This window comes from Talpa occidentalis, unplaced genomic scaffold, assembly GCF_014898055.3.
Source record: "Talpa occidentalis isolate TD23 unplaced genomic scaffold, MPIMG_talOcc4v2.1 talOcc4.6, whole genome shotgun sequence".
Lineage (NCBI taxonomy): Eukaryota > Metazoa > Chordata > Mammalia > Eulipotyphla > Talpidae > Talpa > Talpa occidentalis.
This window is the reverse complement of record NW_023604972.1, coordinates 136908405-136926160: the sequence shown is the minus strand read 5'-3', so window position 1 is coordinate 136926160 and position 17756 is coordinate 136908405. Positions and strand designations below refer to the sequence as shown.

At 53.5% G+C, this 17756-nt stretch overlaps 1 protein-coding gene across 2 annotated transcripts in view; it reads right to left on the bottom strand.

Annotated features, from left to right (window-relative positions):
• Positions 1-5382: 5382 nt before the first annotated feature.
• SEMA5A (semaphorin 5A) overlaps positions 5383-17756 on the bottom strand; it is a 343026-nt gene continuing 330652 nt past the window's right edge. For both annotated transcript variants that reach the window (XM_037529538.2, XM_054687924.1), the window contains 4 exons: positions 16052-16207; positions 14753-14800; positions 13098-13309; positions 5383-12235 (listed from right to left, as the gene is read on the bottom strand). In XM_037529538.2, the coding sequence (XP_037385435.1) occupies positions 12116-12235; positions 13098-13309; positions 14753-14800; positions 16052-16207 (536 nt within the window). In that variant the 3' untranslated portion in view covers positions 5383-12115. The remainder of the gene's footprint in view (positions 12236-13097; positions 13310-14752; positions 14801-16051; positions 16208-17756) is intronic.

Sequence of the window (17756 nt, the reverse complement as noted above, 5' to 3'; positions counted from 1 at the left end):
CTTCAGGCAAGTCATAAAGTTTCCCAGACTTTCGTATCTTGGGAATCTACAGCATTTCTCATTATACTTTATGGCATTAAAAATGAAAATCTTGGGCCTCCCTGGTGGTACAAGGGGTTAAGACGCAACCTCTGAAACTATCCATAGCCTCTGCAGCACAAGATCGATCCCCGGCCAGGGAGCTATCCACATGGCGCAGCAGACCTCTCCTGTCTCCCCGCTGCTCCCCTCAGCAGTGTATTTCAGTAGATCTGCCTGTTCCGTTCCCCACTCCGTCTCGAGTGAGTCCTCTCACCCCTTACAGCTCTGGCCTGCACCCCAGTTCTTGTATGCATAAATAAATCAATATGCATAAATAAATCAATATGCACAAATAAATCAATATGCATAAATAAATCATATGCATAAATAAATCAATCTTTTGAAAAAATAAGAAAATGAAAATCTTAGCCCAGAGGACAAAGGTCAGGACACACCCTCTAATGCTGAAAATGCGCACCTGTCCAGCAGGGGTCTCACACGAGACCCCATCTCATAAGCTTGCAGGCTGAGAGATAGAAATTGCCCCATTTTAAAGAAACTGATGTTTCTAGAGGATCAGAAAATTCAAATATTAAAGGCCACAAAGGAAGGAAAATGTGATATTTTGACAAATAACCAAAAACTTAGTGTCTTAAGCCACACGAAATTGTTACTTCACTGTTCAGGAGATCAAAAGTGTAAAACAAGCATCCTGGTGCTGAACTCCAGCGCTCGAGGCTGCGTTCCTTTCTGGAAGCTGCTGGGGACAATCAGTTCCTCACCTGGTCCAGCATTTAAGCGGTCCACAGTCCTTGGCTCATGGCCTCCTCCTCCATCTTCAAAGGGCCCATGGCTGACCTGGTCTTTCTCACACTATCTCTCTTTCTTTGACTCTGTGGCCTCTCCCACCTTTCAGAACCCTTGTTCTTGTACCAGGCCATCCTGGTAATCCAGGGTAATCGCCCCCTCTCAAGGTCAGCTGATGAGCAAAACGGCTCCATCTGTTACCTTAATCCCCTCTTGCACGCAACAGAACCCGTTCATGTGATTTTAATATTGTTTCCTCTGTACTTATTTTCATTGTCAACCTTCTGTAGATTAAATCTCATTCTTTTTGTAACAACTCTTCTATTTTGTGTCTTATATCTGTGACTCACTGGCTAATTTCTTCAGTTTTGGTTTTAATCACTGTCTTACCATCAGTAATAGCTCATTTGCTGTTTATCTTTTCTTGAGATATTTTTCCAGTGATTATAATTGTTTTTCAGAATTTTAATGGGCTTTCTGAATATCCCTTTTCTCTGTGGCTCATTTGTGCCTTGCAGATTCTACCCTTATCCTTATCTTTCCAAACTTCTTAAATATACATATTTTCAAATCATTTTCATTTGAAATAGACCCAAACTAGAAATAACTAATGCTTATCAGCCAGTAGAGGCATCTGATTATCTCTCCAGGAGGGATGTTCTCTTATGTGTTTATAGTCTCTCCTTACCTGATGTGGGGGCTGTTTCAGAGACACTCACTCTGCCCCCGCTGGCAGTACAAACCCTATTGTGAGAGTGTGACATTCACCAGCTTGACCCACACTACTTGAACAGCTCCAAGCAACATTCTTTCCATCAACTATATCCAAGGACAGAAATAACACAAAATAATTTTAAAAGTAAACTTCTGTAATTTTTGACAAGTATAAACATTAATTTAACCAACATTTCCATCACCCCTAAGATTTCCCCCTGGCTCCCTTGAAAGGTACACCCCCCCCTCCATCTCTAGTTCCAGGCAGCCCTGGAGGTCACATTGTGACCTTTACCTTTTCTAGAACTTTGTATACATGAAATCATAGATCATGCAGTGTCTTCTGTGTATGTCTGGTTTGTTTTGTGAGTAAATGTCTCATGAGATTTATTTGCCCTGTTGTTGAGAAGCTCTTTATTCCTCTCCCTCCCTGGGTCTACCATAATTTGCTTATCATTTGCCTGTTGCTAGAAATTTGAGCTGTTTTCACCATCTTGCTACTGTGGATTTTGCATACAAATTTTTCATAGACATATGTTCCCGTTTCTCTTTGAATAAATATCTAGGATGGATTGGGTTTTACAGCTTTATAAGAAACTACCAAACTGCTTTCCATGGTGACTATTCCATCTTGCATTATCACCAGCTCTGAGCAGACTTTCCTTTCCTCCACATCTCACCACACATAATACTGTCAGTGGTTTTATTTTTAGCCAGTGCAGTGGGAGGCAGTGGTGTCTCATCATGACTTTCATTTTCTTTCCCGAGGTAACAAAAATGTCAATCTTTTTCTGCATGTGGTTATTTACGTCTGCATCTCGTCTTTGGTAAAGTGTGTGTTCAAATTGTCTGCTTTGTTTGTTGTTTTATGTTGAGTTGGAAACATACATTTAAAGATTCAAGTTATTTATTAGATTTTTTGGGCAAATATTTCCTCCCAGAATGTGTCTGGCTGGATTTTCCTCATTTTAGTAGTGTTTCTCAAAACATAAGCTTTAAATTTTTCTGAAGTAAACTTTTCTGTTTCAAGCTTTAAATTTTTCTGAAGTAAATTTTTCTGAAGCATTTTAGCATATTTTTCTTTCATGGGTTATGTTTCTGATGTCCTAAGAAGTCTTTGCCTAATATAAGATCATAAGAGATTTTCATCTAGTAATTTTATGATATTATCTTTCACCTACGTCATGGGTCTGATGCATTTTGAGTTAATTTTTACACAATGTGCAATGCAATTATTGTAATTTTTTTCTATATGGATTTTTCCAATTGTTCTGAATCATTTTTGAAGTAAGAGCCTTTCCTCAAAGAAGTACTTTGGCAACTTTGTTCCATAAGAGGCCTGAGATAAGGATCTATTTCTGTCCCTAAGATGATATCGTGACATGCTGCTAATGTCCTGGAAACAACCCTTTCTTGCTCCAGCAGACAAGAGAGCAAAGCCATCTGCATAGACTTGAAGCTTCTGAAGTTTCTGAAGCATCTTTGCTAAACCATTGCCTGCAGGTAAAATCAGTCTTTGCAGCACCCACTAATGCCCAAGGACTCTGGCAAAGAAGATTAAATAGGTCCCCAGCCTGGGCATCCTCACAGCGCGTTCTCTGGAAAGATGAAATCCCAGTGTGTCCTCTGCTCATGTAACATCCATAATATCTTTAGGCCAAAACACCTTAGACTCAGAAATCTTTCTGTCAAGAGCAATCGCATTTTAATGTCAATAAGTCATGATGCCCACCTAAATGAAATGATTCACATAGGGGCTTGTGGAAACAGCTCTCGTAGAGTGAATGTGTGGGGCCGCTTTTTGCGGTGAGGTCCTCATGCTGCCTAGCAAGCTCCATCTGACTCTCACTGAGACTTTGATTCCAGTTAACAATATGCTGCCACATCCCACCCTCCACTCCATAGTGCAGCTGTCCCTGAAGGGGTCATCACCCCCACATGGATGCGTGGCAAGCGTGGGGACCCACGTCCTGAGTGCCCGCTGTGTAGCCCTGCGTCGTGGGTGGAAGCTCACATCTCCCTGGGACGTCTATCGCCTCAATTCTAATTCGCAAAATCTGTTGTTTTCATAAAGTATTGATAGTTTGAAGGACATTCGTCATTCTGGGTGGAACTTTCTGGACGATACAGTCTCAGGCATCACACATGTGCACATGTACATCCTTAGACACGGAGCATGTGCAGACGGCAGTGTGTCCTCAGTGGACTAGTTACACCATCACTGTACCCCCAGGGCCCCAGGGCCACGCAGCCCAGCTTTGCTAATAGAACCCACAAACCGCCATCATTGTCCTCTCAAACAAGACAAAAACCCTTCTCTCTAATGAAGCCATATGTGAATGGCATTGACTTGCTTTTGGCTTCAGGCTGTCAGGAGAGCTGTAGGCCGAGACGCCTGGGTCTCCCCAAAGCTCTTTCTCTCCACTGTTCCTGCAGCTCATTCTTTTTTTCCCATTAACCACGTTAAACTTGGCAAGGTGGGCGCACCGTGACCTTCGGGGTTCCAGGGAGGATTCCAAGGGCATCTCCACCGAGACTGAGGAATATCTCAGCCTCTGCCCCACAACGGGTGACCTTCTTGTGCCCCCAAACATGGGGCTGCCAGTTACCCACGTGCCTTTTAATTGTAGCATGTTGTTGAAACTCGTTTCTGAAAAGCTTTCTTTCCAGAAAACAACCAGCTGAATGGTCAAGTTCCCGGCAATGGGTTTTAAGACAAACAGGCAGCTGGCGGCATCCTGAGCACCCCCGCACTCCTGCAGCCCGACGTTCACACTCGGCCGTTCGCTGACAGCCGATCTGGGCCCACCCTGAACAGCAGCTCAGCCCGCCCCAGGGGACTGTCACTGTCTCAGCACACCCGAGTCTCTCCGTCCTCCTGGAGAGTCCCATCACCCTGTCACCTGCTGGTGCTGGGCGTCTATCTCCAGGTCAAGCACTTCTCAGCCAGGCCTCCGGGGTGCTGGTTCTTCCTGAAGTGACCCTGGAGTGGGGGCTTCTGACCCGCACCAGCAGCCCTTGCCCTGGGTAACAGCACCTGGGAGGGTCTCCCCGCCCCCAGCTCCGCCTGCCGCTCTCCTGGCGTCTGTGTGTCACATGGATGCTTTGCTTTAGAACAAAGGGGCTCTGCAGCTTAAAATGGGCACCAGAGCCACTGTCCACGCAGTGAAGACTTGGCACCCTCAGCCCTGGTGAGGGCACCTCCTGGTCTTCCAGCTCCGGCCGCTCCTGGCAGGTGGCTGTGCTGCAGGCCAGCTCCTTTCTGCAGCCTCACCCGACACCTCCCACCCTCCCCTTCCTGCCACAGACCTGTCCTCTGATCTATTTCTGTAATTTTAGACTATGTTCATGTTTGACCTCCATCTTAAGTGGATTTTCAGTGTTTCGGTCAATTGCAAATTATGTATAAGGTCATGCACACACGTGTGCACAAACCCACACACTATGCAGGCGTCAGTGGATGCTGGAGCAGTCGCTCCCGCCCTGCACATGGGCTCCCGGCCTCCCCAGCTGCACACATGCCAGCCACCAGGAGTCATGGAGGTCCCTGGACACTGCAGCACATCCCCAGCGGTGCCCGGCACCGTCTCCTGTGGGAACACCACAGGGTTTCCTTGTCTCACGCTCTCTGCTGTCTCTGGGCACCTTTCCAGGAGCTCTTTGCTACCTCACAGGCATCCTGGGCTGCAGGGTCCTGGGGGGCGGCCTTGGGCCTGCAGGAGAAATGGACGGACCAGGGGGCTCACCTAGGAGCCGGCCCTGGGCCCCGCCTGGGCCTCCGCCGGCTGGGATCACCGGCCGGGGCGTGGAAGGAAAAGCTCTGCTCCGCGGATTCCTAAACGGTAAGATTTATTTCAATGCTCACATACAATTGAATGAGACAAACTATTTACATAAAACATAGGTACAAAAAATATAATACAATTTATACTGTACATAATCGGAATTCTCTTCTTTTGTCCCCAAAATGTTGGCAGATAGAGAAGCGGGGGGTGGGGGAGTCTATGCGGGGAGCTGCGGTGCTGTCAGCGGGACTCGGGGCCTCACTCCAGAGTGAAGGGACTTGGGCCTGGAAACCAGCGGGAGCAGCGGTGAGCACGACTTCTCACGCGCGCCAGCAGCTCACGATTCGTGTGAAGTCTTCTTCAGAGTCAGGGCTTGGACAGGTGTGAGTTGGCTCCTACTATTGGGGTAACCCCCCACTTCCATATTCCGCCCAGTGCACAGGCCATCAACCCCTGCCCCGGGCCACAGCGAGCGCCCCAAGCCCATCTTTGAAAACAGCGACAGGAAACAGACCAGACATGAGCACCTGAGACCCGGGAGCTGGTGAGCGGCGGGACCGGAGAGGGAGACACGAGGAGTCTGTGCTTTGTACCAAAACCGTGGAGGAGACTGAGCGATGGGTAAGGACAGGACAGCTGGTGATGGCCCCACGGCCCCATGCGCAAACCCCAGCCCCGGGGTCGGGCCAACAAGGCAACTGGCCCCGCTGACCACGCAAGGCCAAGCGCTCACGCTCAGAAGCTCCGTGAGGATGGACCCCGTGCTTCTGCAAAATTCATTTTCAGGTCAGGAACTTTCTGCAAGTTTCCTGAGGGCTGAAGCCGGCTTTGACGGAGATGCAATGACAAAAACAAGGAACAATCCCAAGTAAATTTATTTTGTATCACAAAACAGCAACAGCAAATCAACACAGACGCGGCAGGTAACAGACCCGCCCACAGCCGGGTGAGCGGCTGACACAGGTTGGAGGCGCCTCCCCGGCACACAGGTGCGCAGCTGGCAGGTGAGGCGGGTTTCACAGGGAAGGGAGGCCCTGGGGGAAGCGCAAGCGCGGGTCTGATTTTGGCCCAGAGTCGCGGGAGAAGGGAGAAGCACTGCACAGACACAAGTCCATTCCCTCTCCCGGCCCGAGCTGGAGGGACGGCTCTGTGAGCTCGTGAAGCAGTTGGACAGACTCGAGACAGAGCAGGCGCTGCTCTCCTGATGTCCGCACCTCTGTGCTGCCGCCCGCCCCGCAGCGGGCTCGCCTGCGTCTCTGGACCTGCCTGCGGGGCCGGGCGGGGGTCAGGAATAAAACCCCAAACTGTGTACAGACATGGCAAGGGCCTTCCAGCTCCAGAACAAACACCAGGGCGTCTGATGTCAACTTAAAGCAACACCAGGTTGGGACAGGGGAGTCGGGTCTCCCTTGGGCTCCAGGTGCGTCCTGGCACCTCAGCTGGGGCAGACGTCGCCTCTGCCCGTGTGTCCTGGCTGCTTCCTACACCTGAGTCAAAGACGCGTCACCACCACTCTGCAAAGTACAGCCAATCAAGCCTCTGCTTAGGGCCGGACCCCACACATCCAGACGGTAAGCGGCGTCTCAACAAGGCACTGGCGACTTCTAATAAGAAACTAAACTGTCTGCATGTGCAGGGGGCTAGTCTGCCTCCTCCAGAGCCCAGCTTCGGCTCCCACCTGCTTTAGTTAATGTTGGAACTGCTGTGAGCTGGCATGCGAGGCGTTATTCCTCTCGTATTTGGAACATTTGGCATTGAATTGCCAAATAGCCAAGAACAGGTCACGTCTGAACCACTGGCATGTGATTTCTGACAAAATATGAAGACATGGAATCAACTGTACTGCCCGCCCGATGAGTTTGTTTGGGGGGTGCCAGCCTGGCTTTTGTCTCCTTTTCTCCTTTTTTCTAAAAAGATTTATTCATGCATACAAGAACTGGGGTGCAGGCCAGAGATGGTGGGGGGTGAGAGGACTCAACAGAGGCAGAGTGGGGAGCAGAACAGGCAGACCTACTGAAACCCACTGCTGAGGGGAGCAGCGGGGAGACAGGAGAGGTCTGCTGCGCCCTGTGGGCAGCTCCCTGGCCGGGGATGGACTCGTGCTGCAATGGCTGCGATAGCTGGATAGCGCTGACTCTAACCCCTGCGCGCCAGGGAGGCCCTCCTGTCCTTGCCTAGTTACCATCATCGTGTCCACCCAGAACCTCCCGGCTTGAATGGAAATTGCTTCCCACTCTGGTCACGAGCACTCAGCTCGATTGCTTTCTATGGCAGAGCTAATGGGACTTCTAGAAAACACCACATGTGACAGGTCTCACAGGGAGTGTGTGTAGCCTTTGCACGTGGTCTCGATGCTGCTCTATGTCCCTTCAAAGTCCGGCCGTCCCCATTTCTGCTGCTGTTGTACGAGCCAAAGCTTGGCTACGCAGCGCGTCATCACTGAGAAAGCTTTGATCGAGCCGTCCCCAAAAAGATGCACAACGTGTCTTCATACCCACAAAAAAGGAGTGTGAGACGGTCATCTCAGAAGCCCCTGCCCACGCTGCAGCTCATCCATCACGTTCCAGTTTCCGGGAGCGCGAGGACAAAAGCAACACGTGTTCCCGTGTTTCCATCAGCGTAGCTCAAAGCCAGGCGGATCATCGGAACCCCGAGCCTCAATACTTACAGTCGCAAAAATACCTTTAATCAGTAATTGCTAGTGACTCCAGCAGGGGAGGCCAGCAGGGGAGGCCAGCTGGAGTCAGCTCCACGGCGGCCCCTGGCCTCTCGTGTTCGTCTCGGTGGACACGCGCTTGCACGTTTGGAGCCACCCCCTGGCGTTTCTCGCGTCCACATCAAGGCTCTTGTCCCCATGGGCCCGAGGAGCAGGGGGTGCAGACGGGTCTTCTAGTGTCTCAGGACGGGTGACGGGTCACTGGAGGTATCAGACCTGGCGACGTCATGGCGACACACACCAGCAGGGAACAACGGAGGTTCCGGGGACTGCGTGTGCGGGCGCGGCCGCTGAGGCCTGCAGGCCGAGTCTGCATCCTCTTTGGAGTGGGGAGTTTGCCCACGAGTGGGCTGAAGTTACTTTTTATTTCCCGACCTCCACGGCGTTGGTGACTGGAGCCGGAGACCGAGACACAGCCGGGGTGCGGAGGGGGGCTGGGGCCCTCTGGGGGTATCTCTGCCTCTGGGCATAGGCGCCCCTGAGCCATCTTTAGGGACAAGATGCCCAACTCAACAGTGACCCGCAGGTGCCACACAAGCAAACGCCACTCGAGTGCCAGCAACACCCGGCCTGCGGAGCCCGACGGCCGTGGCGCTTCAGCGTGGAACGTGGCTCCAGTGATCTTTGAAAGGTCAAGGCTCTGTTCTGAAGCAAGGAAAGGCCCCGGGGAAGTAGCAGGGTGTCCGTAGTCACACCATGGTGGCTCACGCCCAAGGACAGCCGAGGACAGACGTGCTCTGTTTTTAAAATAAAATCTTTCATCTTTTTACAGGCGAGGCTTCCTCAGCAGCCCCTGGAGACATGGGATTCCCTGTGCTGAGTCTTTGCCCGGAACTGTGACGGGGGCTGACACAATGCTCCCACGGCCTCGGGGAGAAACAGGCGCGCCCGTGGGCTGTGATGACCATGCCTGTCACCTCTTTGCAGACAAAGAAGGAACAAGGACACCCTGGCTAATACTCCCACAGCCCGGGCACTGAGCCAAGAAGATTCTGGACCAGATCTCGACTGTGCATGGGAGCAGGGCCCCTCCTGGCCACAGCACACACTCAGCTCCGGGTGGCCCAGCCCTCCGGACTGCCTCCCTGGGGCTTCTCTTTGGCATCCCTCTGTGAGCCCCTGGGGCCGGCCCCTGCTTCACCTGGACCCTGGGGCTGGCCCTTCCAGGAGAGAGACTGCCCAGGGCAGGGCTGTCCCACGCCCACTGCCTGTTATTCCTCCTCAGTTCCCTTAGCATCCCTGCTCTCCCCATCACACACTCGAGGAACAGACTCTCCCCAGCAGGGACGCCCGATCTCAGCAGCATCTGCCCGCTGGGCTTCAGGAATCATCCCTGATGGGGTGGGACGCAGATGCCCCGCGGGGGCTCCAGAGCAGCCCCACAGCACGGGCCCCCAGTGTGCTGCGCAGACCTGAGTGAGCACCGTGCGTGGGACTATTCCTTCCATGGGGTGGGGCCTGGCCCGGCCCCCACAACCCACGTCATTCCAGGACAACCGGCTCTCAGCTCCGTGATAGCCATGTGGCCGGGGAGCCGCTCTGGGGAAGCCACACGCCGTGGAGTGCATGGGGAGTCTGGGCTCTTCCCCTTCCTGGAGGGTGTGGGTGCACCGGGAGCCCAGAGGAGGTGGCACCGCCTGGAGTGTGGACAGGGCCCCGGGCAACACCGCAGCCGTGGACGCGCGTGAGAGAGGAGCCGGTTCCTGTGAAACCAGCCAAGCGCCAACTGCACCAGAAATAATCCCAGATACTAAATGTGATCAATGTCACTTAATGTCAGGGAAGAGAGATCGCTTGAAAGCATCAGACGCTATTTGTGGGAGGGAGGGAGGGGGTCATAGCGATGCCCCTTTGAACAGCATCAGCAACAACAGACAGGGCTTCCTTGCAGGGACAAGCTCAGGCTTCTGGGAGCAGCACCAGGGAGACCCTGTCTCGTCCTGGGGGGTTGTGCCCAGTCCTGGTGTGACATGGACGAAAGATCAGCCTGGCTGTCACGTAGAAAGCTTCCCATCGAGCCCAGGGACACGTTCTTGAAATATTAGAGTCTTATTTCGAGGGGAAATAAAATGACCTTTAAAGCTTAGAAAATATTGGAGAGGAGGGATTAAAGAACTAGCTAAACTGCGTTACCTGCTGAGGACATTCTTCTTACAGGGAAGGGAAGCTGCAGGGAAAATCCGATCCAGGACGCCTGGAAACCATCTAAGCTCATCTGAGTGTGGACTTCGCCTGGCAACAGAGGGCCTCACCCTTCACTGGGGTGCCCAGGATGCAACAGGGGCTCCCCAGAAAGACCCACACCACATACCCCTGTGACTGCCGGGCCCTAGAGCCCACCCACCTCTTCAATGTTAACTTGACAGCGCCCCTCTGCAGAGCTGCGCACAGGAGAACACTTCCAAGTCAGCAGTGCCCATTACCAAACACACGGCTTTCCCAACACGTCTGAAATGGTTTCTTTACGTTGGAGAGGGTCGAGATATGTCTGCTGATGGGCCTGCTGCCCTCACACGAACACTACAGATTTCACAATCTGGAGGGACCTTCACCGAGAAGGGTGTGTTTTACGTCCGCCAGGCCTTTATCACGACACTCAGGAGCATCAGATAGGCCGTTTCAATCTCGCTCTGAGTTTCTACGACTACCCAGCCAGCCGCTCTATGCTACGTCTCAGCTGTTTGTGAATGATCGATCCCGGCCCCTGTGCCCCCCAAACCCCTCCATCAATAGTATCAAAACACTCTGAAAGACTCTGCAGTGACCAGTGCTCAGACCCACAGGGGTCATGAAAATCTTTCCAGATCCTGGATTTCTCAAGACACATCTAGAAGCGCTGTGGTTGCCCTGCAGGGAGGCGTGGGAGGTGGGGGTGGGTGGGAAGGCGGCACTGACCGAGGGGCAAAAGGCACCGAGCTAGACATCCCTGCCCAGCACCTTGGGGGCGGCAGTGCCCGCTGGGCCTGGAAGGACACGGGTGTGTCCAGCGCGACTGTCCACAGCGTTAATGCTCTGGGTAGGGGCTGGTGACCCCCCTCCGTGCCACCAGGGAGATGGCAAAGGAAATGCTGCTTTCCGTTCAATGTCCCGTCTTTCCACACTTTCCATCACCTGGAAGATAACGTCGTTCACCACAACACGTCAGCGCTTCGACTTCATTCCCTTGTTGGCTTTGTGAATGTCCCAGATTTTTCTTTGCGGGTAGAGAAGGGGTTGAGTCTATGCCAGTGCAGAGCACATGGTTCCTGGACAGACTAGCTGTGGGCCTGCAGGTGGGCGTCCAGGCCCACAGCGTGGTCAGGAGCCCCCACACGCTGGGAAACCCTGACAGTCAGAATAAGGCTAGTTTTGCAGCAGCTGGCCCAACATGTCCTGCTCCCTCCCCGCGTCTGCGCCGCTGCCTGCGTGCTCGCCTCTCCGGTGACGACGCAGCAATGGCAGCAAACCCAGGGCGACGGTCTCACCCCCCACCCATCACCTCTGCAGATGCACGAGCCCGGCTGCTCCCCGGGCTGACCCAGGCAGGGCTCACTCCTAGTCCAAATGCACCAATTACTTTCACACGATCCAAGCCCTCTCCAGATGTGGGGGCGGGAGATGCATGATGAGCGACTGCACGATCACATCGCTAGTCTTCACTTTATCAGCTAGGGGGCCTGCAGGGGGACTTGCAAATAAAGTGCCTACTTTCTTGAATTAAAACATCATGAAGATTTACGCTCAAGAGCAAGACGACGTTCACGTTTCTAGACTCCTTCCCATGGGGGGTACATTTATTAAAAGGCTCGAGAGAACGATCGGCTTGTTAGAAAAATGGACGGAACACGATAAAGAAAACTTCACACCTTGGCTGACGCAACAAGGACAGGTACTCAGACCAGATTTTCACGACGTCATAATCAGATTTTTGTTGCTTTTAGGAACGTGTACTTTGGGCAGCGATGGGACACTTGTGGCTGGAAACGCACTTGAGATGTTTCCAAACTTGAGCTGGGAAGTCTCAGCAACGGGCCGCCGGGGAGCACAGGCCTCGAGGAACCGGGAGTGACAGAAGCCGGCGGTCTCCGAGCTGCTAGTACTCGTCGTAATTATTGAGATCTGTGAAGTAGGCGTTAGAATAGGTCTTCCCAGAGAGATGTGGGTTGAAGTATTTATTTCTTTCCTCTAGGATCAGGTTGTTTTTGTTAAATGCCTGTAAAAAATAAAATAGCGGATTTGTAAACACTCAGAAGCGGTATTTCAGACAGCGAAGCTAATTAAGAGTCTGTTACGCTGTCTTGGCTCTCTCCTAAGGCTGCGTTGTTTTAAAGTGCTTTCTCTCTTTGCTTCCTCAAATCTTTGCTTTATGACTAGGATGGGGTGGGCCCTTTGTGAGAACTAGATCTTGATAAATCAAAGCCTGCAGGAAACCTAAAACTCCAGTGATGTCAGATTAACTAACACTTTGAGTGTTGTCACATATAACTGAGTAAACCTTTAAGCAGCTTTCTAATTCCCACGGATAAATGCATGGATGTGAAATTTAAAAGGACTTATTTAAACAAATAAACAAAATTTCAAATGAGTTCATTACCTACGTGTCTACTCCCTAGTTCTAACACAGATGTCCTCCCGAATCCATGGTCACCAAGGTTTCCTGCACTTGCAAACAGCCAGGTAAATATTGACAGATCAAAAGAAAGAGGGAGGGTGGAAGGCAGAGGCCAAATGTCCAGGACTGGTGTGGGAAAGGCGTGGAAGGAAGGTTCTAGAAGGGTTCATTAAAGACTACAGGGCATCAGCACCCTCCAAGGCCTTCGTCTTCATAGCAGCGAGTCTGCCTGTCTTCAGTGGACACTGAGTCTATGCAAATGCACAGAAAATGTGTTTTATTTATTTTTTTAAAGGTGCCCCTCGCCTGCCCACTAACGAAAGGACACGCCATCTTTGCAAGCAAAGCTCAAGAGGCCGTGAGGAGCCCATGGCCTGTCCCGGCCCTGTGCCCATCCCCTGCGCACCGCACGCCTTGCCCCCAGCCCCCAGCCTTCTTGCACACCTGGCTGCAGCAGCCTCACCTTGATGGCCTCCACCGAGTCGTACTTGTCCAGTTTGTTGATGTGGTTGGTTATGCTGGTGTTGAGATGAGCGGGCGCCACCGGGTGGATGACGGTGGCGTCGTGGGCCTGCTGCTGGTAGCGCTGGCAGTAGGTGTAGACAAGCAGCGTCAGGAGGCAGCCCAGGATGGAACTGCTCAGGCCCACGGCCATCATGTGGAACAGGCTGAACTCTGCAGAGACAGCAGCGAGACGGCCTCAGTGGGCACAGAGTGCTACGGGCACCTTGGGGCACGTGGGGGGCAGAGGCAGCAGGACAGCCCTGCTGACCCCAACATGGGAGAGGCCCTGGAGCTGCCAGCAGAGCGTGAGGGCACCAAGGGGCTCCGCCTGCCCCGAGCAGCTGTCTGCACAGAGGCGCACGGGCAGATCGCGGCACAGGCCAACGGTGGCTTGTGCTGTTTCAAGGGCAGCGCGATCTGTGGTCTGTGGGCCTCCGGGGAACGGTTTTCCACGCTGCCTAACATGGAAAACAATAGTGGCTACTAAATCTCTTGAATGTGCTTGGTGTGGCTCTTTGCTTTGAAAACTGGAGTGGAGGCCGATATCCAGCCGTTCCCTGGCTGGGTGCTGCGCACAATTTGACTAAATCTTCAACTCAGCGAAAAAAGACTTCCGTGTGCGCTCCGTAAACGTGGCAAACGTCCTGCCGGTGGCCCTGTCCCCTGGCAGCCCTGCAGCGGGCCTAGTGCCCCTCCTGCCGATGCCGCATCACCAGCCACATCTAAGCACAGCAGGGCGGCCCCAGCCCCACCAGCTGCTCGGAAGCACCCCAAGGCTTGCTTTTGGGTTGTGCAGCTCGTGGAGACTCTGGTTGTGGTTCTGAGGCTGGGCCTCAGCTTTGCACCACACTCTGCTGGGTGTGGGAGGTCCTGGGAGCCCTGAGAGGACTGACTGGCCGTGAGAGAAGTTTGCAGACTCTGGCCAGCCTGGAGGAGGCAGAGACGCCCGACCCCACCCTGCCCTGGTCTCGCCCGGGACAGGCACACCCCTGACAGACTCTGCTCGAGGGCTGTGATGAGCTCCGATGAGGGGCCGTCAGCCCCTCCCGCCCAGACAAGATAAAAGCAGATGGTCAAGTCCAATCTATCGTGGCCCCAAACCAGAGAGCGGGAGTGTTCAGGGTGGAGGGACGTCTGAGACACACTCCAGAGCCACAGCCAGTACTTTACGACCCACTGCAATTTTGTCTCTCCGGGAGGCTGGAGCCCCCAGGCTGGCTGCATGGGTTTGCGCTAGACACGAAAGGCTTGAATCCCGCTCTGCTTATGGAAAGTCTAATGACCTTCATAAAGGTCAGCACCTGCCAGAATCACCTGCAGGGCTTACGAAACCAGGGTGGCAGGCCCGAGCCAGAACCAGGGAGGTCCTGGTTCTGCAGATCAGGGTGGTGCTGGAGAATCTGCTTGGCTCCCGAGCCCCCAGGTGACGCTGGTCTAGGGAGCCCCCAACCGCTGATGCTGACTCATGGCACTTACACCCCAACATACGTGATGTTGGGTGAGTTCTCAGGCTGCTTTTCCTGCCGACAGCAGAAACACACAAAACGTGGGGGAAGAAAAATGATTGGAAAACACCAGCCGTCAATCAACACTTGGTCAGCAGGAAGCACTTACCTCCACACCTCTTCTCTTCCATGCTACTGGACCTCGCCACAGACACTTCTGGAAAAAGAAAGCCCCCGTGAGGATGTGTGAAGGCATGGAGCAGGAGGACCCTATCATGGCCACGTTTACAAAGTAGCTGATGATTCTGAATGGAGTCAACGTTTCCAAAAGTCTGAGTCATTGTTTTAAAAATTGTATTTGTTTCATTGTTTGTTCCAAAATTCTGTCAAGGTCAAGCTGGCTGGGAAGAGGAAAGGTTCATTTATCACAGAAAGAAAATGGCTTGGGTCGGCTCGCACTTCAAAGTCAGGCCAAGTACATTTATGTGCTGATTTTCCGTGACAAGGTGTCCTGTCCTGAGTCTCTGCCTTGGGCGGTCTCGCCAGTATCCCCGCACTGTGCCCGGGCCGGCGCTCCTGCCTCAGGCCTCTCCTTTCATCAGACCCACTGCCTAGCAGGACCAGCCAGCAGAGATCAAAGCACAGGGCCCTGCGCGAGGGCCCAGGAGGAAGGGCTTCTCCAGGAGCTCAGCACCGCCAGGGGTAAAACACAGTTTCACGAGTCCAGACACATGATGCTCTTCTGCATTACTTGTTCAGCCGCGAACAAGAATTACAGATGTGTCCAGGACGGAAAGGACAGTGCAGCCAGCACGCTACGGCTCTATACCCGCCCGATGGAGGCGCCCCGGCCCAGCAAGTCACTCCTCCAGCGCACCGGGGTGCCTGTGGTCGGCCGGGGTGCCTCCAGCGACCTTCTCAGCGCGAGGCTGCTGCTTTGGTCTGGACCGTGGGCCCAAGGCTCATGTGAGCAGAGGGGGTGGCACCTCGGTCTCAGCGCCACACCTACCGAGAGCACGAGGGGACAGGTGGGCACTGATCCGCGACCCAGGGAGAAGCCGATGTCAGGTGGCCAGCCACTCTGCTCCAAGATGAGCGTGAAGACAGGTCCCCGTTCCCCAGTTATCCTGACGTGTGTAGGGAGAACGGCCCCGGGTCTGCGCCAGCACACACACACCTGGCGTTGACCTGACCCAGTGACTGTCATCTTTGCAGCAGAGTCACCTGAGTTGCAGTCAGTAAGCTGGGGAGGGCGCCGTGCTTAGAGTCCACAAGTCAGACGTCAGTTCAGGCTTAAACCCCTGCTGTCAATCTACACACTAACGGCCTTGGAAGCTTAAGAGGTGCTGGATGGTCTTCATTTTGCCAAACCGGACCGCAGAGGACAGTGAAACCCCTATCCGTGCGTCCTTTCCCTACGAGTGGTGCTAACGGCTTTGTTCACACTGACGAACATCCCTGCCCTTACCTGGGATGAAATTGGAGTCAAATACACACGGCCGGGTCTCCGTGGCGTTTCCAGAGCACTGGCCGCCCGCAGGGAAGAGGAGGACGCACTGGCGGGCGCGGACCTGCACCCCGGAGGGGTCACACTCGGACCAGTCTGACCACGCGGACCAGCTCTCTGCAGGACAGGGCGGGGGTTAGTCCCTGAGATCAGCCGAGACACTCGTTGCCCGGGGTTCGCACTGTAGTCCCTGTGTGAGGCGGACGTGCCTCCCTGACCAGGCCAGTAACAGCGCCCACACGATGGCGGCTGAGTCGTGCTCCGCACGCGTGGAGGGATGAGGCTGCCCTTCCAAGGTACGCAGTCAAGTCATGGGCAAGTCAATAGAATTTGAGAAGAAAACTAATAATGTGCTTAAAATAATTTTTCTAAAACCCACATTATTTTTTTTAAAGAGTTATTTTTTATTTATACCAGAGCCAGGGTATAGAGCCAGATGGGCGGGAGGGTGAGAGGACTCACCAGAGACAGAGCAGGGAACAGAACAGGCAGACTGACTGAAACACACTGCTGAGGGGAGCCGCGGGGAGACAGGAGAGGCCTGCTCGCCATGTGGGTTGCTCCGAGGCCAGTGGGGATTGAACCAGCACTGCAGAGGCTGCGGACAGCACCACAGCGCTGCGCTAAACCACCTGCGCCACCAGGGAGGCCCCTAAAACCCACATTATTTCAAGGCTGTAAACACTCAGCGCTCAGTGAGCAAGCCAGCACACAGACTCGGCAGGGAGAGGGCTCAGAAATCATCGAATCACCTGTCTCACAGGCCATGGCTTCTTGGAGAAGGGCGCTCGGACACTGGCCTGAGAAATCCCACTGGCTCAGTGCCCACTCTGCGTTACACAGACCCGCCTGGGGGCTGCGGGGCTGCCAGCTGTGACCAGCACCTTCTCCATATAAACCAGGTGAGCAGTGCATGTGCCTGAACCAGGCTGCACTGGGGGAGGAGTCCTGTGAGCTACTGAGCTGCAGAGGAGGCACAGACACTTCACCCCAAAGGGAAGATGCCCCAGCACCTGTGAAACTGCCTCCGGCCCAAGAGGTGTGAAAAACTGGGAGCCACACACTCACATTTTAAGCAGGAGGTGAAAAAAATGAACTCGTGGGCCTCCCTGCAGGTGGCGCAAGGGGTTAATATGCAACTTATGAAGCTACCCGCAGCCACTGCTGCACAAGTTCGATGCCCGGCCAGGGAGCAACCCACATGGCGCAGCAGACCTCTCCTGTCTCCCCGCTGCTCCCCTCAGCAGTGTATTTCATCAGTCTGCCTGTTCTGCTCCCCACTCTGTCTCTGGTGACTCCTCTCACCCCCACCTCCTGCCTGTACCCCAGCTCTTGTATGCATAAATAAATCTTCAAAAAAAAAAAAAGAACTCTTGATATCACTGACAAATCAATATTAAAAATTATCTGTCAACATAAAAAGATGGGTCTCGATGCGGGTTGCTTTTCCTCTTGGGTCAAGCTCCGTTTCTGGTGCAGGGAGGCCCGGTGAGCCCTTGGCAGCCCCTCCCCTGACCCCAGGACAGGATTGTGCAGGGTCAGCTCAGGAATGACAGCTGGAACCTGGTTTCCAGGCACTTTTCAGTGTAAATGGAAACTCCCAGAAAGATCCACAAAGGCAATTAAAAAAAAAAAATGGGGGGGGGGCGTGTTTCAATGTCAAGGT